At 43.2% G+C, this 27257-nt stretch overlaps 1 protein-coding gene across 1 annotated transcript; it reads right to left on the bottom strand.

The window, feature by feature from the left end:
• Positions 1–874: 874 nt before the first annotated feature.
• On the bottom strand, positions 875–25411 carry APCDD1 (APC down-regulated 1). Its single transcript, XM_058833618.1, has 5 exons — positions 25019–25411; positions 15534–15717; positions 13438–13969; positions 4023–4344; positions 875–1962 (listed from the first exon to the last, which is right to left on the bottom strand). The coding sequence occupies exons 1-5, from the start codon at positions 25074–25076 to the stop codon at positions 1514–1516; spliced, it is 1545 nt and encodes a 514-aa protein (XP_058689601.1). The 5' UTR covers positions 25077–25411; the 3' UTR covers positions 875–1513.
• Positions 25412–27257: the final 1846 nt, after the last annotated feature.

The raw sequence follows: 27257 nt of genomic DNA, 5'->3' as shown, positions 1-27257 counted from the left end.
TATGTTTCTCACAGATGTTCCTGCTCCTCCTGCAAGCTAAAACACGTACATCAGTAAAAGCCACAGCCCAAACACAAGATGAAGATATTCTTTCAGTTCACTCTCCATTAAAGCAGGGGAGCATTGTTCATGTATGAACTTCTAACTCCTTGCTGGCCTTAAACATCTCCCCTGCTGCTTCCAGAGTCTGCTCTGATTTGCATCAGTGCACAAAAGGATGTATTCACCACTGAGGGAAACCTGAGAATTTCCAGGGCAGGCTCTAGTTGACAAATGCTCTCTGTAGGCTGTGTCTATCCACCTTCCCAGCAGTGTCTTCCCAAACCAGTGCTAATTTAAGATCTATGAAACTGTGGCATGCATTGGGACAGTTCAGCAAGGAGAAAAGAAAGAACGTGGTTGCATTAGTACATCTCTTGCTCCTCCCTCTGTAAGACTGGGCTGGTATTCCTCCATCTGAGGGTGTGTTTCCTGCTGCTTTCTTGCTCTACTAGGGACCACGGTCTGCTTGCTGCTGTTACCCTTTTCCCTGTTCTTACATGAGATCACATGACTAAAAAGATGCTGCTAAATAGGGCTGCAGAACACATTAGATCCCACTTGCTTTACTCTGCCCACCCAGCTGATCCAAATACTGCATGTGGAGTATGTAAGGCCTCAGGAATATGGGAAGAGAAGTCTTTCCTGCAGCTTACCTGAACTCTGTGCATCAACAGGAAAACTGCTGCTGCTGGCTGGCTTTGAGGGGGCTTGGTTCTAACTACTTACTAGATACAAAGGGAGGCCTCAAAGCAATTACACAGCTAAGTTAATTGAATGTGAAAATCCTAAGCCACTGGTTATTTTTACAACTTAATGATTGTAAAAATATCTCAAATTACTTGGAGTATTTTTTAAATTTTAATTAGGGGTATCAACCATTTAGCACTTTCTGAACAGAGGGCTGTTGATTTGCTGATTCTTTCTGTATTATGAGCTGTTAGATAATGGCAAGATAAATCTTTGTGGATTTCCTCCTTATATACATATCTACATCAGAGCTGTGAAGTCAGAGGGGGAAGCTGCTATCACAGTACTGGCACAACACCGAGCCCTTCCCCAGAGCTAAATTCTGATGAGAAACTGGGCGTTTGGGATAAGAGTACCACAACAGTGAGATGGCAGAGATGACTGAAGCAGGATCATAAAGTTCATCCTAGCAGTTTAAAAAAAAAAAAAATAAAAATAAAAGGAGACCCCCTCCCTCCCCCCAGAAGTCTGCAGTCCTAAAGTGCAATTACTTTTGTGCAGTCGTGTCAGGCCAGGGATCAGACTGGATGAAGTTCAAAGCACAAACATCAAACGAGTGCCGTTCGGGATTCGAGGAGGAAGAGGGAAGTAAGGAAAAGAACAACAGTTCTCAGGCATTCAAGTGCATCAAGAAAATAAATGTTCTTTTCTGTCTGAAGAAAAACAACCCCCAGTCTGGTGGAATCCTGGCTTTGTAGTCATGAAAAGTAAGTTTTCCTTGCTTCTAGCTGAGAATGTCCCAATATGACACAGTACAAATAAACAACAAAGCAAGAGCTGGGGTGCTGGGATATTTTTCCGGAGCCCTGCTGCTATACAGCCTGATTTTATTCTCCTCTGGTGACTCTTCAGATCTGGGTACTGATGAGGCACACTGAATTAAAGGCATCTGGTAGGAAGTGGCTCTTTTCTCGGGTCGGTCAGGGCTGGAGCCGTCGCTCGGTCTCTGTCCATTGTACAGCAGGTACCTGCCCCGAGCATCCTGCTCCATCTTGAAGATTTCGTACTCGGTGTGAGGTAGGCGGATGCCAAGCGCGATGCAGCCATTCGTATGGGTGACATCCTGCTGAACCCCAACCTGCCAGGATCCCTGTGCTCCACACTCATTCCCATTGAAGACGTTGAGCAGTGAGGCTGTGGATATATCCATGGGAGTGACCTTCATGTGATTCACTGTGAGAGAGGAAGAGGGGAGCTGTGAGCAGAGGGACAAAACCAGAAACAAAGCAAAGCAAAGCAAAGATGAAGATTGGGGCACACCTCTTAAATCAAAATTGTCATGCCTTGTTCCTTCTTAAATTAATTTTTTCACATTACAGGTGTGCCCAGCGAATCTATAAGCATCATTTTATGTCTTTATCTGTGCAAAAATTGCTTCTTGCACAGAACCCCCCTCCAAATCAGTTGAAGAAAACCTGATGGCCACATATCTTAGCCAGAGATTAAGCAGAGCTTTTCATAAATTCCAGACAATCCTTTACAGATAAAGCCTGGTTGGTTATACTAGGAGATAGGGAAAAGAGGAAACAATAAAACTTTACTCATATTTTTTTACCATCTGCCTTAATTTGTAAGTGGAGCATTTATCACATATTTTTTGTCATTTCTTAACATTTGCTAGCTACTCTGTAAACCTAATAAAATAATTAGTTCCCATTGGGAAATTTGGAAAATACTACAGTTGCACAATCATACTATATTGCCTGTCCTTTTTTGCATGAATTATAAAATATAGATGACCTACGGAAAGATGTTTTTTCTCATCTCTAAACATTGGCTACAGGTTGCAGTATCAAATGTAGAACCACTGCAGCTTCTTTAATTCTAACCTGCTTGTATTTCAAAGGAGTTTAAGGCATATAAGGTTTAATTTTCCAGCCAAGTTAAAAAAGTTAGGAAAAACCAAAATGAATGAACCTGCAGAAGCTGAACAGAGATTTTTCCTGGTCTGTGTTTGACACTTTTTATCAAGAAAATGGGATCTGAACGGATTGGTGCTGACCAATACAGAAGCAAATAACCATCTCTCATGCCTCCCAACATACCAAATTCCCAAATTCTCTTGCAGATCACTTTATAGTAAGATTTGTTGGGAGCTTTTCCTGAGCTTTTATAAACAGCCATTTGACTCAATGGCTCTACAGTTCATGTTATTTTCTCTAGCTGGTGTAAAAGGTAATTTATAGAAATTGAACCTGAAAGTTTTACCTAAGCCAAATTAGTGACCTTGATCTGTAAGGTAAGTTGGCACAACATAAACCAGAAATGCAAGCAGAAACTGGATTTCATGCCAGGAACTGAGCTGGGACATGATGCACATGCAGCTTGAAAGAGCCAAAGTTCTGACAGGCAAGGGTATCTCCCACCTCCTACAAAAATCTCAGATTAGTAAATTATTTCTAGTTGGATGCTTTTCTAAATTAGACCCAAGCAAGATACTTTATGCTTCTAATGTAATTGAAATAAGGAGACGAGCCTACAGAGAGCTTGAGGCTACCAGAGGCTCCACTGGGGCTGGTGCCATGGTGGGATGTTGTGTTTTGGAGATGTTTGTTTGTGTGAATGGTTCAGGCCCCTGAGCTCTTTTTAAGCAGGGTGCCATGGGGCTGTTTGCACAGGAAAGCTTCTCAGCCATGGGTGGTGTCACCACCAAGAGCTGCTTTCCAAAGTACTCGATGGGTTTGGGCTGGATACATCTTGTCTTCGCTCTGGCATCTTTAATCAGAGCTGTCTTTAGGGACACCCTTATTGCTTGAGGGCCCCTTGGGAGCACATGAAAAGATACATGCTGCTGCATCTGTCTTCCACAGAAAATTATTTATATTGCTTCAGATCTGAAATGCCTTCTGAAGATGCTTTTTTCTCTCTCTGCTGAAGAAGCCCTAGGACACAGATCTAACCACTTCTCTTAGAGGCTTGACATTTGGCCACTGGACTTCATGATCACTAAGTAATGTGAAATCTTACTTTTTGTGTGTACTTAAAGACCTCTGCCTCAAATGAGTATTGCTTCAGCGGTGTGAAATGCCATGCAGCTGTATCTATAGTAGCTGTATATAGTGTATATAGCTGCATATATAGTTTGGCTGGGCACTCACACAATGCCTGCAAACTTCCCAAGAAATTATGAATTCCTGAAAATCACAGATTGAAATCATCAGCAGTCAAGTCATTGTGAGCAAACTGCTTTGGTCCATAACTACCTCCCTCCCCATTGTATCAAGCTACTTTACCTTTGAACACAAACTCCGTGCCACCCATGACTTTGGACGAGTGGACTCCCCGGCTGTAGCGTCCCTTGGCATAGATGGTGAAGGTGGGGTGCTTGCAGATGGGGTCAGAGTAGTGGTAGTAGTGGCCCTCCCAAGTGTTGTTGTTGTCGTGGAAGATGAAGTGCCGAGTCAGGAAGAGCACCTCTGGCCGCACCTCACAGCGCTGGCTCACCCACTCTCCGTGCAGCCCGATGGTCAGGTCTGCCTTGGGGGGCAGGATGGGTGGGTGGTGCTCGTCCGAGCGGTAGATGATTCTGCACGCGATGCACGTGCGGTCGTGGTTCTGAAACAAAGCAGAGAAATGCTAAGTAGGCATCACCTGGGATACAGGACAATGCATCAGGCCAGCCACTTCATGCTGAAGTGACGCCAGCTCCAGATTTTAAGGAATGCATCATCATTTCTAATCTTATTAGTGGTACCATTTGGTTTTGTGTGTAACATTGCACAGCAGAGGAGCATGTAAGACTTTAATTCCCTTGTCTGCATTTATCTGAAATCAACATTTTAGTTCAGGATCTAGAAAAAGCTGCCTTTATCCTTCAGATCATACAAGAAGCTGGGAGATGGCAATTTACTATGATAGGGATTTTGCAACGCTTGTGTCAGAAATCAATATATTTGCTGAAGCCTTATTCATCTGTCTTTCTTTAAGTACTGTAGATAAATATGTGTGTCATAAGAACTTCTTTTGTTTTGGATGGCACCTTGGGAGAACAGTAACCAGTGCTTTTTGAACTTCATGAGCTTTATGGCCCTCTCCAGCAGGAACAGTGGTCCAGGGTGGCTCACCACTGTGGACTATGCAGCAGCCTCAAGCAGCCAGGTACCCCAGCCCCAAATGTGACTATCTGGGGTGTGTTGGGAGGCATCTGTAGGCTCCAAGTCTGTGGCAGGGGTGGAGGAAATTTCAGGCTGAGGCTTCCACCTCCTGAGCAACACCATTTATAGTTACTTTGCACATAGACCATTACTCTACATCCCAGGGACATAGACTACAGCAGCCATTTCATTGATTTCACTATTGGTGAAAAGACTTTGGATGACTATCTGGTCTGGGATGGGGCAAATATAAACCCTCTTTAATATGTATAAAAGAAATATATTGTGGGTGTTGTACATTGATTCTCTGAAGCTACCTATGGTCATTTTATTGGAGAAATTGAGGGCACTAATGAAGATTGTGTGAATGTCACCCCTAAAGTGAGCCAGAGCTGAAGGCAGTGAGTGGAGAAATGCTGACTTTATAGCAGCTCATGTGGACTTTAAAATAAGAGCAGTGAATATGAGCATTTATGTTATGGAGGGTGCTCACAGAGGCCTCAGAAAAGAGGGCTGGAAAGAAAAAGTATTTCTGTAAATCTCCCAGATGGCTGCATGTTGAGCTTTAGCTCTCAACTTCACAGCTTGAATGTGGAGGATGTGAGTAACCCCCCCAGTGCATCCCCTTCTCTCCAGGAAGGATCGAGGAGTATCGAGAGATGAAGGCACAGGATATCTATGTTGGTTGTTCTGGACCAGTGCTGACCAATAGCCCTGCTCTGAGGATGAAGAAGGTTGGACCACATGCCAACATGCTCTTAAAGTGGATGTAGTCCTTTCCCTGTGGAGCTTGTTACCAGATTTTAAGATATGGGGGTTTTTTCAGCTAAATTCTACAAGCAGGTGCAAGGTCCATTAGTACCTTAATGAAATACAAACAATTAATTGAGTAATTTAACTGCAACTGGTGAAGTTAGTGCAGATATACACAAAAAGTATCTTTCAATTTTAATAGAAATAATGCTTCTTCTCCCCAGAGATCAAGATGCCAGTGCCTTTTAACCACACGTTTCTGTCCTGCCATGGGGCAGAGTGGCTGCACTGTTCCCTGACACATTAAGGGCACTGATGACAGTAACTTCATGGCTGGGATTGTCCCCCTCACTAAAAGTGAAGCCAGAAAGCGATAAAAAGACAGTGCTATAAAACTAAACATAGCTGATATGAGCTGAATCTGTCAATAGTAGGAGAGAACTTCTGCTACAGTCCCTTTTCTGCTGAAGTGAATTTCAAAGCTTCTATCATGTCCCAGGAGACCATGGCAGAGCAGTAGATTGGTTTGGTTTATATTCACACTTTTCTCCCAGGAATCTGTCCTCCAAAAACAATTTGTGAACCAAGCTAATTTAATCTGGGAACCTGTGATTTCTGTCACCCTTGTTCAAAAAGAAAACCAAACAACAACTCAGCCTGTTTTCTTTTTTGGTCACCACTGGCCACCATTACACTGCGAGCAGAGGTGACTCCTTTGGCAAACTCTAGGAAGGTCCTTGTTAACTCTCTGTTACTTGTCTGTAGTTCACCTAACTCTTTGACCGCTGTGGTCCTGAACTACTGTAACTCTGTGCAGCCCTTCTAATTCTAAAGGCTTTGCACCAGCTGTGAAGGTCTGGGCAGTTGGGCTGCTAAGGTGTGCCCAAAAGAAGGGGCTGAGGGAACCAGGCACTTTTTGCATCGAAGAGTGAGAGCAGCAGGGAAAAGTTGGGGTGGTGAAGGAAGAAGCAGAAACATCCCTTTGGTGGTGAGACACCAGCTGGCTCTGGCCCCTCACATGGATGTCCTCTGAATGCATCGCTTTCCTGAGACCAGCATTTGAATCGATGCCCACATAAACCTTTTTTGCTGTGATACTATCTTTCACATTATAAACTTCTTAGTGGAAGAATATGCCACGTATAAACTTGTCTCAGTATGATTTTTGCCCAAGTAATGGGCAAGGGAAAAAGCTAGTTCTGTTATGAGGCAATTTGACTTAATTATGGAATAATTTATGTTTAACAATTGACTGTATATTTCACTCTTGCTTTTTTAGGTCAGCTGCTCTTGGCTCTTAATTACACTATCTGAGGCTTTGCAAATCACTCCCTTTCCATGTGTTTCAGAGGAAGATTATTTTCTAAAAACAGGCATTCAAAGAAAATAAGGAACAGAGACAGAGGATGTTTGAGTCCAAACACTATTAAGAACTCTCTAATAAAAAGTTCACTAGAGCATGACATAAACTAAAAAGCAATAAAAGAAGCAAAGGACAGGATGAACATGGGTTCTATGTTCTGATTATCTTACGTGCACAGTGCAATATTTTTAATAGTGGGACCTTGCTGGAAGGACTGTGCCCTGAAATAGCTGGAAGATCCCTTATCATGATGGGCGGCTCTTTGCAGTTCTGCAGTGCCAAAGCCATAGTGTCACTATTCCTCATCCTTCCAGGTGTTTCTTTAAAGGCAATTTCTGAACTAATCCACAATGCCATGTGTGCCAAAAAAAGCCTGAATCTCTGGCTGAAAACTCAGTTTTTGTAGCTGGGGAGAAAATAGCTTAGGATCTGAAAATTTCCACTAACATTTTTTTCTTATCACTCTCTCCTGCTGTTTCAGCTGACATGGTAGTAAGGCCAGAGAGCACTGGAAGCCAAACAAGGGGGATTCTAATTTAAAAAAAAAAGCAAACAAGGATGAGGTTCCTTCATCTTTTTCCAATTGCTATGGATAGTTGGAAACATAAACCCTCCCAGCACAATTTAATTTTCTCTTAAGTTCTGTGGAATTATATGTCTAGGACAATTATCTGGCATTAGCTGACATCTGACATCACAGAGCATGTGACTGGGTCTGTCATGTTGTACCCAGCATATCCTTGTTGCAGGGAAATGTGAGACAAAGGACCAGGCATCAGAATTCCTCAAGCACGGGCTCAGGCTTAACTGAGTGTGCAGTACAGATCTAACCAGTATCCCGGGATGCTGTAGGGGCCAACAGCCACAAAAGCTGGCGTAGGAAACCCCTGCCATGTGAATGCATGTATTACCGTGAGGGGAAGTGCTGAAGAAGAGGGGAGAGAAAAGCCACACTCAGCTATGCTCTTGCACACCTCCTAAATACCACATGTCATGGGCAGCACTAGATGGGACTGGAATGAGTCATGCCTGGTCAGAATGTTTGAAACCTCACCACACAAGGAAACACAGTACCAGGTGTTAGTGTTAGTAACTAGCGCTCCCAGGATGAGTATAAATGGAAATTCTTGGGAGAACATCAATTCAAGGAAATGCTTCCAGCTCAACAAAAAAAGTTGGATGACTGCTTCACATTGCCAAGGAGCCAAGTCCACAGGAAGGACACATTTATGAATTGCTCAGGATAGTATCAGGCTCGCTCCTCCACCACTGTAGATAACTGCAGACCAAGACAACACTTTAAAAAATGACCAAAAATCCTCTCCAGTACAAAAGTGATAATTTGCAGGCTTTGCATGACCTCATATGAAGCTGAGTTGACTAATGTGCATTTGCCTGGCTCTGGGGAGTTGACAAGCACGGCTGACACAGTTATAACTCAGCCTGCCAAATGGAATGAAGCAAAATGAAGATTTAAAACTTTAATTAAAAATCTTGAGGCAAGTAAAATGCTGGAGAGAGCAGTAACTCCTTTGCAGAGTTGTCAGATGGATATTTCTTTTGGTGGGGAACAGAGGTGCTGCAGCAGGAAGGAGGGTGGAGATATGCTCAGATTTATCTGCAAATGCGTACCATATATTCTAAGATATTGAGGAATGGTTTTTATTAACTGCTCTTATGAAGGGAAAGATAGTGAAGGAATCTCAAGGCACGACTATTACACAACTGTCTGATCTATGATGCTGATTCTGTTGCACAACCCTGCATAAAACTGAAATAAACAAAACCAACATGAAATGCAAAAGTCTTCTGGTTGTTCTTTTCTGGTATAAAGGACTTTAGCCTGGACAAAAGACAAGAACAAAGAGAAAACCAGACTTCACAGATGAATGTGCTTGCATGTCATCTGTCCCATTAAAATGATACTAAATTATGGTGACACTACTGTTTTATGAAGTATTAACAAAAATAATTTCTGGAAAACCTGAAGGGAGAGCTTGAATGTCCATTTTCAAGAATAAAGTATTCCCAAATAAACCTGCCTTATGTACTTATTATGCCTTTAAAAAGCATCCTATATAGCCCTCTAAACCATGCAATATTACCACTGACTCTTCCCTGCCCTTTTACAAAAGATGAAGTCACTGTGCTTAGATGCCAACCATAAGGAAAGTGTCAGGGTCAACTGAGTTGACCTGAAGGCCTGGGGTTTATTTCACTAGGCTAAATAGTTAATTTTGATTCCTGCATTTTGAGTTGGGACAGGCTTTACTGCAGCTGCAGAGGAGACAGTGGTAAGTGCAGATGTGGAAGTTTCAAAGGCGTAGGGCCACGGCCCACAGCACTGCCAAGCACGGCAAGGGCCAACCTCGGCCAAAAGCTGCTTGCTTCCTCATCTCCACAGGGCACTACACACACTGTTATTGTTCATAAACCTGGAATTAACCCATTTGAGCATTCTTCTGAATATTCCTATTTTGCTTTCCCTCATAATTTTCCTAGCCAAGAGCCCTTTTCAAGTAATAATGGACAAAAGGCACCCTTTAAGTGTTGCTTTAATGTAGAAGTTAGTGGCACTACTCAGGCAAACAAAGGAGTTCTGTCTGCCAAAATTATACTTTTTGGTTGAGTTTTGCATATTTCTCTGAGGCGCTTCACATGTTTAACATCTATTTATTAACTTACAATTCCATTTCCCTGGGAGCTTCACAAGTACATAGCATTCCCCTAGAGATGAAGTCACTGTGTTTCAAAGAGATGAAGACTCAAATTTTTGAAAAGCACAGAAAACTTGGCACACTTTGCTCTTTCTTGGCTACAGGAAAGCACAATCACCAACCTCCACACACTGAATCTGTATCAGCTGCAAATTCCAGGTGCTGCTGGAAGTCAGGTAGGTCCCAGAGATGAATGAAGTCGTAATAGAGAATTGATTAATTAGAGTCACATTTTAAAGGAAAAACATCTCAGTGAAAGAGTGTGTCCAGCAACTGATTGAGCAGGACAGAGTGAAGGTTATCCTAGCAATTTTTAGGTTTCTTGTGATATTCCAGACCACGTCAGCCTTATTCCTAAGTAATGATCTAACCAGAATGACCGGTCATCACAGTCCTGCTCTGATATTTCCCGTTACTCTGTCACATGAGAAAACAGCACAAGGAGTTCTTTGTTTACAAAGCAATATTGCTGAGGCAATTACATGTGAAATAAGTCTCCCAATACTGCATTTTCTGTAGTTGAGAGCAGACACTTCTGAAGAAATTTTCTGTCCTGCACAGAGAAAGAATATTGCATTCAAGCCATCCTTCATGCTACAAATCCCTGTATACTTTCGTGATATTACAACCAATCAAGGCAGCCTCCTTGGTGTTGTCCTAATTGGGAACATTTTGTGTAATATATGTGATGATGGCCAAGCAGTTCCCCCATCTTGCCCTTCCCACCCATGTGCTCTCTCATGCTGGCTGAAGAAGCTCCTTGTGTGATAGCTTGAATCACTTGATAAACTTGCAACGTCAAGAGACATCAAAGATGTTCATCTCCATTCATCAGCCATTACTAACTAGTATCTTCAGCCAGGTTAGAAAACAGACAAGATAAACCTATATTGTGACCCATTCATCATCTACACTCAAGAACTTCCATGTATTTTACATGAGGAATTTGTTTAAGGTATGTTCTTATCTAAGAGAATTTGTAAAGCCTTAAGAGATGACATATTATATGTTTTTAAAAGCTCCCTGATTTTATATGAACACTTGAGATATGGTAATCTGTGAATTTATTCAGATTTGTAGCTCAGCATAAAGCTGTCTGGTTTTTGGACTGCTCTTTTGATTTACCATCCCGTGGTGAAATCGCTGCAGGAATTTGGATAAGGTCCAATTCTGTTTGTTTAAAGTCCTGATCATGCGGCTTTGGCATTCCTGACATATCCAGCAATCATTTGCTTTTAATTACCATTCATTTCAACCACATAAGTAATGAATGTGGCTACCACATCCAACTTACAGGCTGTGTAAACTCTTGGTCTGGGTGGAACTTTCTTCTATATAGAGGCTTAACTATAAATTTAACTCAAAATGTGAATCCTCTTAACTTATTTTAGGCAGGCCTTTATGAGTCTAAAATATAAATAAATAAAAAGGAAATGAAGAAAGCCTTAAATGAAAGATTCCACAATACACCTGATTCACTTCAGAAGCGATTTCCTGGCCTCCACAACCTCTTGGTATGACTGTAGAAACCTTAAAAAAACAAGTTGATTTAACGTTTCTATTTATTCATGGTGTCCAGTTTCCAGAGGAGTCTGTGACTTGTAGTTTTAAACTCAATTTAGCATTTAAACTCATTTTCAGCTGGGTCCCAGTGGAGCAACAATTAAAAAAGGAAAAGAGTTCAAAAAGGAAGGGTTATAACCTTTCAACGGTATGTTTGCCTGGACTTCAAGAAAAAAAAGAAAAAAGCACTTCTGTTACTATTCTTCCTACCTTTGGCAAACACTAGGTCAGAGAGTCTGTTGAGAACCTGTTGGTATAGGGATCTTCATGCTTAGGTACAAACCAACAAACCCACATCCTGGAATCTTTCACAGCAGCTAAAGCAAAGGTTAATTTTTTAGGGGTATTGCTGTTTACTATCATGCTGAAAGCCTAGTATCAGCAGGCCCAGCTTCTTGTAGCTGACCTGTCTCAAGAAACATGAGACATATATGCAGAATTTGGCCCCTTAAATTTGAACATTCTATTTTAGAGACTCTATATTTTAGAGAGAAAAAGGGATGCTACAGTAGCAGAACACACAGGCAGGAAAATCATTACCTTAAAATTACAGCAGGCCTGGACAACAATCTTAATTTTCCAAAGCTGGCTGAAAATACATCTGACTGCTCTGACTGTAATGAAATTACTACATGGAAATTTGGTTACTACAAGGTAACAAGGTTACTATCTTATATATCAGCCCAGAATAAAACACCTAGATTAGACCAGAAATAATACTCAGCTACAGTGATTTAAATCAAGATTTTGTCTCTGTTTCAAGCGGTTGGAAAAAGATCCACGATATTTTCTAGAAAAGATACAATATAGGTGGTGTCTGATAACTTCTATCTAAAGATACCTGCGAGGAAGAGATTTAGCAAAGAACCCTCACTCCCAAATCAGTAAAGTGAAGGTTGATGTGGTTGTTTGAATCAATTAAAGAAAATCAAAATTTTGCAGAGGATTGTGCTGTGGTACATCTGCTGCAACTCACTATTTTGGGAAGGTAAGTTTAAAAAGAAAACTCAAATCTGTCCTTGGTTACTTGAAGACAGCCTAAGAATGACAGAAATAACTGCAGTTTTCATACAGCAAAACAGTCAACTGTGGATTAAAATGATCCCTAGGCCAGGCTACAAAGCAATTAAAGGCAGATCACATAAGGACCTAACCTACTAAAATATTTTTTTTCACAGGAGACAGAAACAACCCAGGGCAGATGGTTTTGAATGGAAGGGAAAGCCAAGGCTTTTTTATCAAAACTGTCCCTTCTCCTGTTGCATTTCCTGCTATTGCTGATAAGCTGTAACTGATTTTGAACCATTTGTGATGAGATGATTAAAAATGGTGGTAACCCATTATCTGGAAGAGGTGCTGTGGCAATGCCCAGCTGGAGCACACTGACAGCAGCAGCACCTGGCAATGTGGTTCCAATTGCTGCCTGCCTTTGAAATGTCACCAGGAAAGACCTATGGCAGCCTTCCTGCTACAGGCCATCAGAGCCTGTGCTTCCTGTTGAGTTTTATTTAGCTTACTATGGGTTGATCAGTTCCCGATGAAGCTGAGGGCACTTTGAGGTCCCTTTGAAAACTGAATTATCAAATGCAACTAGGGCCCCATTTAAAATTCACCTGTTTTTCATTTCATTAATTTGTGTGCCTAAGTCTGGATCCATCAGTTTTTTCCCTTCATGCTGCCCCGTCCATGTGTTTACCTTCCAATTTCCCTGTCTCCTCTCCAGGTTATGGATCACCCAACTTCCATATGCTGATATTCATATTCCATTTCCTCTCTTCCTGCCCCACTCACAGCTATAGAAGTATCTACTGATGCTTATTCCTCCTCTGCTATCTCAGTGCTGTATGAAACCTTCCTCTCAGCTGCTAGTCTAGAGCTGGCCATGGTCCCAGCCATCCACTCCCACTTCTGCCTACAAGTCTATGATTCCATCTTCAGAGTGGCCTTTGTTGAGTTTACTTCATGAGATTACTTTATTTGCACATTTGCAGTCACATAAACCACAGCAAAGTTACTGTTCTCACAAAGTGAGTTATCCTCTGTTAATTAAAGCTGTAATCAACCCCCTGTATTAGAAGCACACCTACATTTTAGGTAATTTGGGCTTTGTCACCAGTATTTATAGAGAGGATATATGCAACCCCCCCCCACCACATACCTTGGCATTTTGAAGAGGAGGTTGGTAACTAGAGGGCCGATAATACCTCCTCTGAGTAGCATCAGTGTGAATGTCTCCAAGGAATAGTTCCTCCACGAGGTGGTCTAAGTTGTGGTGCAGGTACTGCTTCTCCACACGGATCAGCTGGAGCTCGTGCATGGCAAAATTCAGAGCTTTGGTGCATTCACAGCCGTTCTCCTCTCTCAGCAAATCATAGCTCACATCCTGCTCCCAGGGACTATCTTCTGGGATAAATCCAGGACATGTTTGGTTCACCAACTCACTTAATTTTTTGGCTACTGCTTCGTTGTGGCATATGATCTGTATGTTGCGGAGCTGATAGTCGGCCTCAGTGCCCCCCCGGATGATCCAGGACGCCTGTCGGAGACGAATTTTGCCACGTATGACTAAGGTGTAGATGGGGTTTGTGCAGCGATTGCCACCGTAATAGAACTGATAGGCCTTGAATGTGCTGTTGTGGTAGAACCTGTAAGATCTTGTGATGAACTCTGGGCCTGCTCTAACTTCGCAGCTGTGGGAGGAAAGAAAGTGGAAACAAAATCTCAACAAAGTGGCACATCATGTATATGACAGGCAACAAGACCCCTTTGGGCTCACAGAGACATCTGGGTGCTAATACCCCTTCAGCAGGAATGGGAGTAAATAGGAACTAGGCATCTGTGGCCTGCTGATTAGCCAACAATTCCCTCTGCTGCTATTAATACACTGCTTCATGGTGATCGTATCTAAAGGCTTTATCTCATAGGCTTAAGTACTTTGAATCGTGTTTTGCTTTTGCCTTTTGTCTAGGGACCACCATGTGACTCAAGTCTTCACTGAAAATACTAGCAGCTTATTAAACATCTATTGCTCTCTTTCGCACGGTAGATTTAGCAGAATGACTGATAACATCAGAAAGTGAAACTCCATACATCCAGGGAACAGCACAAAGAACTGGCTTATAAGCTGCTCTAGAAGCTTCTCTGTGTAACTCCATGATCTCTGGTCTGCTGTGGATATGCAGGATCATGTCCTGAGCTTTTCCACTCAAACATTGAACAGGGGTGGCAGTTAATGCAAATTTCTGACTGTTAATTCAAAACTTCTATTTGGCTTGAATATGGACCATACAACATTCAGATTTTGTGGGTTCTTTCTCTCCCCCCCTTTTTTTTTCTGAAAATGTAAATGGCACTTAAATTTCACTTCCTGTAGGGAGCCCTTCTGTGCCTTCAAACTTGTTCCCCTTGTCACCTCTACACCGCTTAATATAAAGAGAACTGTAGAATTGTTAAGGCTGGGAAAGCCCTCCAAGACCATTGAGTCCAACCGTTAACTGAGCACCACAATGTTCACCACTAAACCACATCCCAAGTTCCACATCCACATGTCTTTTGAACACTTCCAGAGATGTTAACTCCACCACTTCCCTGGGCAGCCTATTCCAATGCCTGACCACTCTTACAGTGAAGAAATTTTTCTTAATATCTAATCTAAACCTCCCCTGGTGTAACTTGAGACTGTTTCCTCTCATCCTGAAATATACTCCTGTTAAATAAACCCAGTCTTTCCTACTACAAGTCACCTCCAATGAACATGTGAATATTGCCTGCTGAGACACAGAAAGCAAAAGAGCTTTCTGAAATACAAGTCATCAGGTATAAAGAGTAACAGGACTAGTGAAACACAGCTTCTTAATTTCTTTTGCTGATAAAACCTGTGCTAGACACATGCTCTGAAAACAAGGACCCATTCAATGGATTTAATGCATGGAGACAAATACAGTGCAATGTTATGTTTGAACAAGCATCCATTTTGGCAGCTTGGTAGACTCCTTCCTATTCAGGGAGATTTAAAGATGTTCACAGCATGCTGTTTAAAATCCAGACAATAAATTGATTCATCAAGACAGCTTTATGGCATGCTATTTTAATGTACATAATGCTATTATAAACATATAGAGAGCATTTGGAATTTAGAGCATCACCATATTAAAATATTTCTGCTGTTGAAAGTGGGAATATTCATCCTTCCCTCTCTGCTTCTTTACCATCTTCTCTTCCCCATCCCAAGCATCTTGTTTTATCTTTCCTTACCCAGTAGAGACCCAGTGGCCCTCAATATTGGGAGGCATCTGTACAGTGATCCGGGCTCCATTGTGAAGGTGTTTCAGCATATGATGGCACTGTGACTCCTTGAAAGCCCTCCAGGCACTCTTCTCCAAGGACCGAGGGTGGGACCTGCTGTCCGGGTGAAGAAGAGCAGAACCTTCTCCCAGCCCTGCGACAGAAAGTGTAAATTATATCATGAGACCCTGCTGAGTAGGGTTTCAGTGTGATGACCATCTTGTGTTGAACAACACTTATTCATATTGTTATATGTCTGGGCAAAGACTGCTTACATTTATTTTCTCATCTGAAAAAAAAAAATAAAAAAAATGGGAAGCTCTTCCTTTCTGTCACACCACTAATAATCCACCACATAAATTTATGAAATCAGCTGGGGAAAAGAGCTTGAACTGAAGTGTTATGTTTCCACACCCACAGAGATGTGGCTCTGAAACTGAACTTTATAGACACCTCTGTAATCTCTGGTCAGGACAATCAAAAACCTAGACTTTCAAACTTTCAGAAAGTTGCATCCAGATCCGGACACAAACTTTGTGGTTTCAGCCCACCTCTAATTTGAACGCTTCTATAATAAACTTGCAAATAAAGACTGCTCTTTAAAGTCAAGGGAAAACAGATATTAAAAGCAAAGCCTCTGCACACAGGAAGCCTCTGTGATGACTGAGGTGGTCAATTAAAGGCAGATCCTTCTATTTTTATTTTAAAGGGGAAAAGGAATTTCAAAAGCTAATTTTATCTCCAGCACACAGTAATTTTGGTTTCTAGTAATGTATACACACAAAATCCACCAGCATGCTCTCCACACAATATTAATTGAACAAAATGAATACATAGCTTCAAAAGAAATGTGTCTTTACTGTTTTAGACACAGCCTGCTCTTAGATTTGTTGGAAGACATGGATCAAAAGAAAACCCCACATCTAGGGGTTAAAAGGTGACAAATATGAACCTTATATAATGTATTGGAAAGTGTATTACATTGCCAGAAGGAATTTGAGCACCAGAGGGCTACAAAATGGATAACGGGTGGGGTGAAGGGGTTGTTTGAGTGCCTGGGAAGTTGGGGCAGCCATCTCAGGAAAGGGATGTCTCACTGTAATGTGCTTCCAGAGCAGGTCTGGGATTCATCCCCATATTTTCTGCTGCCTTCTCAGCTGACCTGGATAAGAAATGGGGCTGTTTGGGATCATCAGTGAGAGCCACCCAGGACAGGATGCTATGCTTTATGCCCCAGGCCCCATCTGACATTTGGGCACATGCCTGGTGTTAGGTAGATACTTTTTTAAGCCTTTTCCATTTCCTATTCCAAAAAAAAAAAAAAAAGAACAAAAAAGGAAAAAAAGGTGATTCATTATATTGGCTAGGTCTTAGATCTTCTGAAAGAAACTTGGATAACACCTGGGAACTGCTAAACACCTGGCATTGCTAAAATTATAAATATATGTCAACCATTTAAAAACAGCAATTCCTCAGCTAAACAGAAGCAAAGACTTGTCCAGGAGACAGGGTATAAAATTATCGGAAAGAATACAATAAATACCTTAACTTAAACACTGAGCAACATTTAACAACACCATTTGAAACAACACCAGGGTTTCATGAGATTAATGAATACAACCTCACAAAACCTCTTCTGGAAAATCTGATAGCTTTGTTATGTTGCAGGTTTCAAACAATTCTTCAATGTGAATGAGAATTTATGGCCTTGCTTTCTATAGCGTAATAAATACTAGGGATACTTTGATATTTGAGCACAGTGCCTGAGATGCCCTTACTGAAGCCTGATTTTCAGGGGTTCAGTATTTCTTCCTTTCTGGAAGTCAGAAAATTCTCAGGTATTTCTACATTTGTTGAGCACAGTCACTCATGCTAGCACCAAACAACACCCATTCTACAGCCAGAAATTGTATAGCCATGACAAGGTGATGCTCTGCTTGAGCAGACTACATCCTTGGAGAGGCAGGATTGACTAGGCTGGGTCTGTGCTTCATGTCCATGCATGCAAAGTTACCAGTGCTAACTTTCAACAGGGTGTCTTCAGCAGACAAATTATGTCACACTGAAAAAAGGCTTTGAAAATTTGCATTTCCTTTTGAAGTTGTTAAACATTTGAAATTTGCCATCACTACAAGGTTTTGAAATTTTTCAACTGGCTATTTTCCAAGGCATATTTGTTGTACCACTTGCTTTCATGCAGTTGTATTTTGCCTAGTTCATGTCATATGACTCATGAATACAGATGCATTTAGAAATGATTTATTCCTTTAGACATACTTGGGGATTTAATTTCTTCAAGCAAAAATTCTTTTGTGGGAGGACACCATCTTGTATGTGCACATATCAAAGAAAAAAACGCAGTAACCACATTAAGACATTCCCAATTATTCCCTGAAGGAAATAATGAAAAGAAGGAGTTTTTGAAAAGGAGTCAAACTTTATGCGATATTATATAGTGTCTTTTCTTTGATACAGCTCAAAACCAATTGTGTTTCTGCTCTCCATGTCACATGAATGTAGTTCTGTCTGCAACTTGCAAATGATAAACTGCAACAAGGGAATGGAAGGGAGATTTGCATCGACAGCCCTAGAGGAAAGAGGGTATTTGGGACTCCATCCAACTGTGATAAATGAAGGCAAGAACAAATTCAGGTAATCAAGAGAGACACAAGAACATAATGAAGGCTGCAGAGACACAGGGAGAGAAACACACACACATAGAGTGGTTTGGGTTGGAAGAGACCTTAAAAATGTATCCAGTTCCACTTCCCCCTGACCATGGGCAGAAGGGACACCTTCCACAGGACCAGACTGGTCAAGGCCCCATCCAGCCTGGCCTTGAACACTTCCAGGGATGAGGCATCCACAACTTTCCTAGGCAACTTGTTCTACTGCCTCATAGTAAAAACTTTCTTCCTAAAGAAAGGATTTGATTCAGATCTAATCTAAACCTGCCCTCTTTCCGTTTAAAGCTGCTCCCCTTGTCCTGTCACTAGGTGCCTTTGTAAAAAATCCCTCTCCAGCTCTCTTGCAGGATCTCTTTAGGTACTGGAAGGTGCTCTAAGGTCTTCCCCCAGAGCCTTCTCTTGTGCAGGCTGAAAAACCCCAGTTCTCTCAGCCTGTGCCATAGGAGAGCTGCTCCACCCTTCTGAGCATCTTCATGGCCTCCTTTGGACTTCCTCCAGCATGTCCACGTGCTTCTTATGCTGGGGACCACAGAACTGGACACAGTACTTAAAGTGGGATGTCACCAGAGCAGAGCAGAGGAGCTTGTGCTGCTGCCCACTCTGCTTTGGATGCAGCCTGGGATGTTTGGATTTCTGGGCTCTGAGTGCACATTACTGGGCCGTGTTGAGCTTCTCATCAACCAACACCTCCAAGTCTTTCTCCTTGGGGCTGCTCTCAATAATGCTAAACAACATCAAAGGACCAGAGTATCAGAATAAGAAATACAGTATAAAATAAAGAGACAGAAATGGGACTTTGCCTATGTTTGCCTTGCTGAAGCAAGGAAATACTTAATGTAGTGCAAACTTGTTCCTTACAAAGAAGTCATTTCAACACTTTTGTAGATACAACTGCTATACAAATGAGATGTAACTTCCCTTTGTACCATCTGCAGGTCAAACAGAGACCAGTGATATGCTTCCCACACAGACCAGTAAATCAAACACCATCTTCTGTGTTTTTCTTCACAGCAGGTGCTCAGAGGCAGTGCAGTGCCCCCCTGCTCCACCCTTGGCAGCGCACATGAGGTGTTCTGCAAAACTGAGGAACTGCTGGGATGATGTCACTTATTTTAAAATATCCATTTGGCCATGTTAAATGAGACACTGTTGGAAAGGCTCAAGGTTAAAACGTGCATTCACAAAACTGGGAAAAGAATTTCATGACTCTTTAGAAGCCCACTTTGGAGAGTAGATGCAGTTGCAACATAGTTGGAGCCATTACTTTCATTCAGAGAGATCCAAGTCTGCTATTCTCTACAGCACTGACAGATGGTAGGTTTCAGTATCTCCATAATTGAGTATCTCAGACTCAACTGAGAATATTTCAGACTCTCTCTTTGACTGACTACTTGAATTTTTGTGTGTTGTGAAGGTATATTACCCAGTGGCTAAAAAATATAAAACCAAAATCCACCCTCAATGTTACAACTCAAAAGTGTGACAGATTTCAAACAAACAAACACAAAAATCTTTGCATGAGAACAATAACAATAATTCTGTGAAGCCTCTGGTTGGTTCTCACTTTAGCTACACCACGACCAGAGATCATTAAGATTATATCCCCCACCCTACAGCATTTGTTTTCAGAAAGGAGCAAGTCTAAAAAGGAAAATTCCAGAACCTGCCTAAAATACCAGGTAGCAAAACAAAAGCATTTTATGATGAGATGATATCCAGCTTCCCTTTCAAAACCAAGCCCTAGAAGTGACATAGCTTTAGCATGAAACTAATTGAATACAGCATAAGAGGTGCTACAGCTCACTGAGGATCCCTGCCCAGACCCTCAGAGATAACACAGACCTTTGAGGGCCTGTGATCCCAGATCACACTTTACAGGGGCAGGACCCAACATCCATCTGAGTGGGAAAGTGGAGGCCTGTACAGCTGCCATGCCAGAAAGACGTGGATAGGAGCACACACCACACCAGACAGAGGGCTTCAGGCTCTCATGTTCACCTATAAACCTGTATCTGATGTGGGAACAACCATTCAAGATAAAAATAATTGTTAAGGGAAGATAGGTTACTTTCAAGTTCTTCAAAGATTTCTGCACATAGCTGCGAGTAAAATACAAATCTTAAAAGGGCAATCTGTTGGCAGCCCGTTACCCAAATGTGTTTCCAAAGTGGTTATGACAAAGCCCCCTGCCAACATTTCTGCAAAAAACTGCAAGCTGCTAGAATTAATGTTTTGGTTTTCTGAAAAATAGCATGCAAATACTGTACAACTGCAACAAAGATAATAAGTAGAGTTGTGCTTGAACACGGATAGTTTTAATTTAATTTGTGCCTCAACATCCAGGCCAAATTCTGATCACAACTGTGCCAGACTGCTAAAGTGTAAGGCAAATTATCTTAAACTGTTTAGATTTTATCAGTTTAATGAATGTTTCTACCAGAATCTAAACCACGGCTTTGAACATGTCCAAGTGTGGCGCTTCAAACCAGTCTCAAAGCTACCAGGTGTTCAGCAGGTTCATCCTTTGCTAGATGGGGGAAGAGATGCTACCTCAAAGCAGGATTCAAACCTGGATTTAGACTGGGATTACTCAGCAGGAACCACTTAACTTTTTTTTTTTTTTTTTTTTTTAATTTCTAGTGATGTAAATACAGAAGAACAAAATTTTATTATGAAGTAAAACAACCTCAAGTGATAGTGTAAGTTCAAAATAAGCAATGGTTTCATCTCTGACAGAAACAAATTAACGTTCATGCTTTACTCCTGCAGCAATCACTTTTCAAGTTAGAACTTGTTTGAAACTGGAAAAACCTTACAACAGATAAAGAATAATTGGCTGGATTAACTTTATAGCTCTCCTTATCTGGGCAGTTGCCCTGCACAATTAAACAAATAGATATTTGGATTATGCTCTTTCTTGATGTGGGATAGTGTCAGATAATGCCTATGACAGGCTTTTAGTTCCAGTGCAAGCTTACATAATTGCCATGGAGAATATAATGTCCTGTTACCAAGCCACGAGCTGTGTTTACCAGTGTTTTCCCTGCACTTCAAACTTCAAAGGGTCCTCACAAGACTGGGGCCTAAATTAGCTACTACAAACAAAAGGGTTGGGAAAGGAAAGCTGGGTTTTATGGCCAGGGAAGCAGACAGGACAATGACTTCCTTTCACATGTATCTGTTGCCTCTCTTGCGCACACAGAGTTTCCAAGTGCAGCTTTCGAAGAGAGGCAAAATTAATGCTTAAGAGCGCAGAAGATCCTGAGGAGGGATCCAAAGTATGTTTACATGGGACAGCTAAAAAGTAACCCCCTCAAAGCTGACAGGCCCAGCATGGAGGTCCCCTGTTACCCTACAGCTTGGTCCTTACACAATGCCCTGTCCTGGAAGAGGTCAGAGAAGCAAGTGCCAAGCAGTTACACAACCCACAACCTCTGCTTAGCTGAAGTTCTTAATTGGGATGGCTGCTGCTACCTGTGCAAGGTGAAATGGCTCTGCCCAGAGTAAGGGCTTATTTATGAAACCCTGAAGGATTAAAGCCCATCTTCCTTCAGGGCAGTGGGAACTCTGCCCCTGAGAGGAATGGGTGCAGCACTGGGATGTCAGTGCCGTTCAATATCAATGGTAGTTTGGTCCTGCCCTCTTCGCAAGAAACATCTGCTCTCTGTCAGAGACATCTGCTCCATCCTGTACCCACACCTTGGCACTGGGGTTTATTCATGCAGAACTGCCCCCAACTCCCCTGGAACTTGTGTGCAGGTGAAGACAGTGCTAAACAAACTCACTACATATAATCCTACCCTCCATCAGTCCTAAATAATCACCTCACTAATGAAATACTACCCTTGCCTTGAATAGCTGAAGGTATTTGCCTCCAGTGTGGCTGAGGCTACTTTTGGGCTACTTGTGTGCCAGCCTACCTTCTAGAGACACCCTACAGAGCACAAAAAAAATTGCCCAACATCTTACCACTGTGCTAGCCCACAGTCAAGCTACAAAAGTGAGTGAAATGGAATTCATGCTGACAAAATTGTGAATAAAACTTAGTCCAACTGTCCCTGCACATTCTCCAAATCTTACACTAAGCAGTGTGTCTTCCCATCTTTTTATTGCCTTCCAGATTTTGAAATGCTTTATTTAACTGAGGAAACAGATCACATATGTGTCTAGCACAGAGCACAATATAGGTTCTTTTCATGGCTTTTTAAGGTATTTTTATTATTTTCCTGAAAAAGTTTTGAAATAAAACACTACTATTTAACTAATTTAAGCAACATTACCAGAGAACTTTTCAAAGCATAAACAGTTTTGCTCTGAAAAGCCTATCAGTCTTGTTCTCATCATCTTTATTAGCACCACTTCCATGATGTTATCGACTAATTGTTTTCAAGTTTCTAACTCATTACTCTAACAGTAGCATAATCAGCAATACACTGAAAGGATTTTTTAGCATCTGTATTTATAAAAAAAAAAAGGTTATTTTTACAAAAGAAATTAGCCAAATTTGTTTTGAATCCACTTGAACGTAGGTCTTATTATTCAGGTTTTTTGGAGTTGAATGACCTTAGTGTTTGACATCTGAAACTTCTGTGGCTTTTTGTCTAAGCAAAGAAAACAGTGATAATGGACAACTTCCAGCTGCCAATTTTTTTTTTTCTTTGTGACACTGTACATGTACAGGTTTTATTTTGATTAATGAAGACTAGTTTTTCCAAATTTCAGTTCAGTGACGTTAAAGTAGGCATTTCTTAATGAAAGCAGAAGCTTTAGCCTTACAGGACACTTTAAATTGTGTCACAAAGCTTTAAGCCCTAAAAATCCTCAACCACCCACACACATTTACTCACTTTTAACCCTTAAATTGCCATATGCAATAGAAATCCAGAAAGAAAACACTGCATGCAGCAAAGCGGCTTAACACTGCAATCCCCTGGGACTGATGGTTATTCTAACACATTAGCAATTCAGGATAGCCACTGATCAAAGGATGCTTCTACTGACTTTATGGCATGGACAGAAAAGCTTTAGACCAAGTGAAAGCCAACAGGGTAAACACATTTCCATGGGATATGTTTCAGTGCATTAAATGACACTGATATAATTTTCAAGTTTGTAAGAGGGCAGTAGTTTCCAAACTCTTGAAACTCTGATCCAAACTGTTAACTGCTACATTACCAAGCTGTTCATCTTCATATACAAGGCAGTGAGTTGAATCTTTCTACAAGAACTTAGGTTTATGTTATTTGGTGAAATAGAACTGCAGCTGGAAGAAATGGCTGACTTTCCTTCATCATCCTCTTTTGGCAGCTGCTGTTTTGATCTGATCACTAGCCCTGATTTGTTTCCTGCTCCAGCCAGCATTCAGCTCTGCTCTGTAATTCCAAGCAGATGAGCCAGGGAGTCCAACCCTGCAATTACACCTCCTCTCTTTACCCTCTAACTTCAAGTCTCTCGTTTCAACTTTTACATCTCAGATCACAGAGTCTAAAGAACACCTCTGGCGTCCTGTCAGGTCTGGCTCAGCTAAACATGTTTCTGTGCTCTCTGGATCTCATAGCTGAGCTGTGAGAAGAGTATAAAACCCCCTCCTGGGGATCAGAGCCTCCTACTCTTTCTTTCTCTAAACAAAATATACCATCAGAAGCCCATTCTCTTTATTATTTATTAAATACCATAGTGTGTGCTTAGCACTTGTACAAACAGAGAGAGACAAACCCTGCTCCACAAAATCAACCCCAGGAATAGCTTTGAAATCCTTAACCCCAGCTAACAGATCTCCCACTGAATCCATGCAGGTCACTTGCATTTTAACAGTTAAAAAAAAAAAATCCTCTTTTTATGACTAAGCTTGGGGTCCTAAGAAATTTAACTGAAGGATGCTACAAAGGACTTGAGAATTAGGAACACTCTTCAAAATGATGCTGTAACCGAGTAGCTTGAGTCACACTTTCAGAAGGATATCATACCCAGATTTTTCAAATCTGGCTGCCAAATGTTAGACATACCTAAGGAGCTCATTAAACTGCCTCATTTTCAGAAGTTTCCCTTGAAGAACACTGGCTTTCTGGAAAGATGGGTTATCTGTTTAAGGACCTAAACTGAATTTACAAGCTGAACTTTAAAGTTTAAGTACGCTGACTTTTCTCACTAAAATTTTGCCTGCTGTGCCATTTCAGAGGGATGTCAGTCCAGGGTTAAACTGTCAAAGCAGGACTGTATGTAGTAACACCCAGGATTTTTGTGTTCTGCAGCAAAACAATTTTAGTTGGGCACAAGATCCTGTGCTGGCACACTTTGCTACCGAAGGCTTCCCAGATAACACCTCCACGGCAAAAAACTTTTCCCTGTAATAGGAGGAACGCGGGCCCCGCAGGGTGTCTCGACCAAACGCGCCGGAGTTCGGCAGCGCCAGCTCCTGCCCGGAGGTGAGTAAAGAAACTTTGTGTGAGGTGCCCGGACCAACTGCTCCATCCAAGCAGTCCCAGGCTGCAGCACAAGCCGCCGACACGCACTTGGGAGCGGGGCGCTTTCGGCGTGGTTTTACCCAGCCGACGCACTGCTCAGGGGTGCCGCTAACACGGGGGTCAGGCAGAGCCAGCGGGGGCTGCCCGCTTCCCATCCTCTGCCAGACCTCTGCCCCGGGCGGGCGGCACCCAGTGCCCGCGGCCACGACGGGGGAGCGCACCCACCCGCGCCCCTCTGCCCCCGCCAGAGAGCCGCTGGGGCCCCCTGGCACCCCAGCCGCTTCTCGGGGCACCCCGCACTCACCGTGCAGCAGCAGGGCTGGGAACAGGTACCGCATGAGGCTGCCGTACGGGGCGGACATCTCCCCGGCTCGCAGCGCTCCTTGCCCGCTCCTGCGCTCCGGCCGCCGCCACTCCCGCCGCGCCGCCCGCGCCTCAGCGCCGCCGCGGGCAGCCCACGGCCCGGCGCTGGGGGGCAGGCGGCTGGCGGCCCGGGGGCCAGCGGCACCCTCCGGGGACCAGCGGCACCCTCCGGGGACCAGCGGCACCCTCCGGGGCCGGCGCCGCCGCCGCTCCTCAGGGCTCCCTCCCCGCACGCCGCCGACCCGGCAGGGCTCCGGCTCGGCCGCCGCCGCTCGGTACCCGAGGATGCCCGCGCCGCCGCTGCCGCGTCCCCGCTCGTCTCCGCACAGCGCGGAGACGGCTCCGCTTCATATTTCCCCTTCCAGCAGGAGGAGGAGGAGTGGTCGGGAGGTGGGGACTCCTCCCGGGGCGGGGAGGGGGCGGCCCAGCGCGGCAGGGCCGGACAGCGCTGGCACGGCGGGGGAAGGGACGCTCGGGACCTGCCCGGAGGTTCCGCGGGGCGGGAGCGGGACGGAGCGGGCACCGCGATGTCCGGGCACCGGGCATGTCGGGGCATATGCCCATCGGGCCCCGGCCGGGATGTGCACGGGGAACGCTGGAGATCCCCCGGGACAGGCTGCGAGGCTGGTCCGTCCTCCCGCGGCTGCGGGCAGGGAGGTGCCGGCTGGGCTGCGGCTCCCAGGGCCGGAATATCTCTTCCCTGGGGGTGCGAAGCGGGACTTTGCTATCGCGACCGTAAGCTGAAGAGAAAGAAAGTTGGTGTACGGCCTGTCTTCGAAAAAAAACAAACCTCTGTGTAGTTAGTGCTTTCCGTGTAAATCCGACATTTTATAAGCAAAAAATGCGTGTCAGGGATGCCTTTGGTGCTGCACTGTCCTGCACGCATTCCCCCATGCCTGTTGTTGATTAGTTTTGCTTTTTTCTCTAGTCTTAAGCGCTGGTCATGCAAACATGCACAGACTTCACGTACCTGTGAGTGTCTCGTGCCTGAGTTTAATCACGGGATTTTTGATTTCTGATGTCCTCTGGACAGAGACGTCATGTTTTCCAGTTTGTGTTTGGTCTTGTGGGCTCGGCTGTAGGGCCTCATGGCAAAGAATGTGTAACAAATTGGAGGAAATGTTGAGAAAATCAACAAAACTGTGTTTTGAACAGCTTAACTGAACTAAAGTGTTTACACGCTGCATGCTTAAAGAGAAATACAAACAATGTTGATTCCTTCCAAGTCCCTTGAGAGGGAAGAATAAACTTGATCTTCCTCACTTATATTGGGAGGAAACTGAGACAGAAGCAAGTAAGTGGTGAGTCAGAGTCAGTGCTCCAGTGCCTTGGATTCCCAGGGTTACGCCTGTGGCTTCACACAAATGTCTTTTCAGCAGGAAAAGATGGTTTCCGGAGCACTTGGTGGTGGTCTGTACAAGCCTGTAGTGCTCAGATATCCTCTCAATGACCTGGATAGACATGCACAGAGAAAAGCAATGTCCTCCAATAGACAGGTGTCTATGAACACGATCAAGTAACACTGGGCAAGGCTGTAAAAATGCCTTTACCCCACGCTGGTTGCTCATTGTCTTCTTCTGTAGTTGCCACAGAGGTGTTTGTCAGGCGAGCGTGTGAAGGGAGGTGATTCACGCTGTAGGCGCAGTGCATTTGGAAAAAGTGTTGTGTATCCAGATCAAAATTCTGATTTTGCCACTTGTAACAATCCTACAATAGCAGAGACACCCAAGTAGTTTATCTGCAGGTTCAGTAAATGAGTCAGGTACAGTGAGCAAGGAGAACAACAATATCCACTCAAAGTACATTACAAGCATCTGCATTTCTGAATCTTTAGGACCTGTGATGTGCTTCTGCTGCATGTGCTGGTTGTCTCTCCTAAGGGAAGTCCCTGTTGGGGTTATCAGTAACGTAATGCTGGATGTGCAAATGGGTGTTAGAGGGAGAGGGAAAAGGTGATGTGTGTGGGAAAGCAGATTGAAAGAAAGAATTCCCTGTTGTTGGTTGACCAGTTTATTACTTAGGCATCCAGCCTGGTGGAAGAAGCCAACCTGAAGAGTCTCATGTGTTTGGCAAGCACATGGGTAATACGGCATGTAGGAAGTCTCCTAATACAACTGCTGCTCTTTACCTGAATATAAGAGGCAGGTCACTGTCACTGTGAGTGGTGATGAAGGACTAGG

The sequence above is a fragment of the Poecile atricapillus genome, chromosome 2, assembly GCF_030490865.1.
Source record: "Poecile atricapillus isolate bPoeAtr1 chromosome 2, bPoeAtr1.hap1, whole genome shotgun sequence".
NCBI classification, from domain to species: domain Eukaryota; kingdom Metazoa; phylum Chordata; class Aves; order Passeriformes; family Paridae; genus Poecile; species Poecile atricapillus.
The sequence above is the reverse complement of the archived record's forward strand: the minus strand, read 5'-3'. Positions and strand labels throughout refer to the sequence as shown.

Coding starts and splice junctions, on each gene's coding strand:
- APCDD1 (XM_058833618.1), bottom strand. CDS start 25,076: ATGTCCGCCCCGTACGGCAGCCTCATGCGGTACCTGTTCCCAGCCCTG. Junction 13,970..15,533: donor GGCCACTGGGTCTCTACTGG/GTAAGGAAAGAT, acceptor TTCCTCCCACAG/CTGCGAAGTTAGAGCAGGCC. Junction 1,963..4,022: donor CACGGAGTTTGTGTTCAAAG/GTAAAGTAGCTT, acceptor CCTCTCTCACAG/TGAATCACATGAAGGTCACT.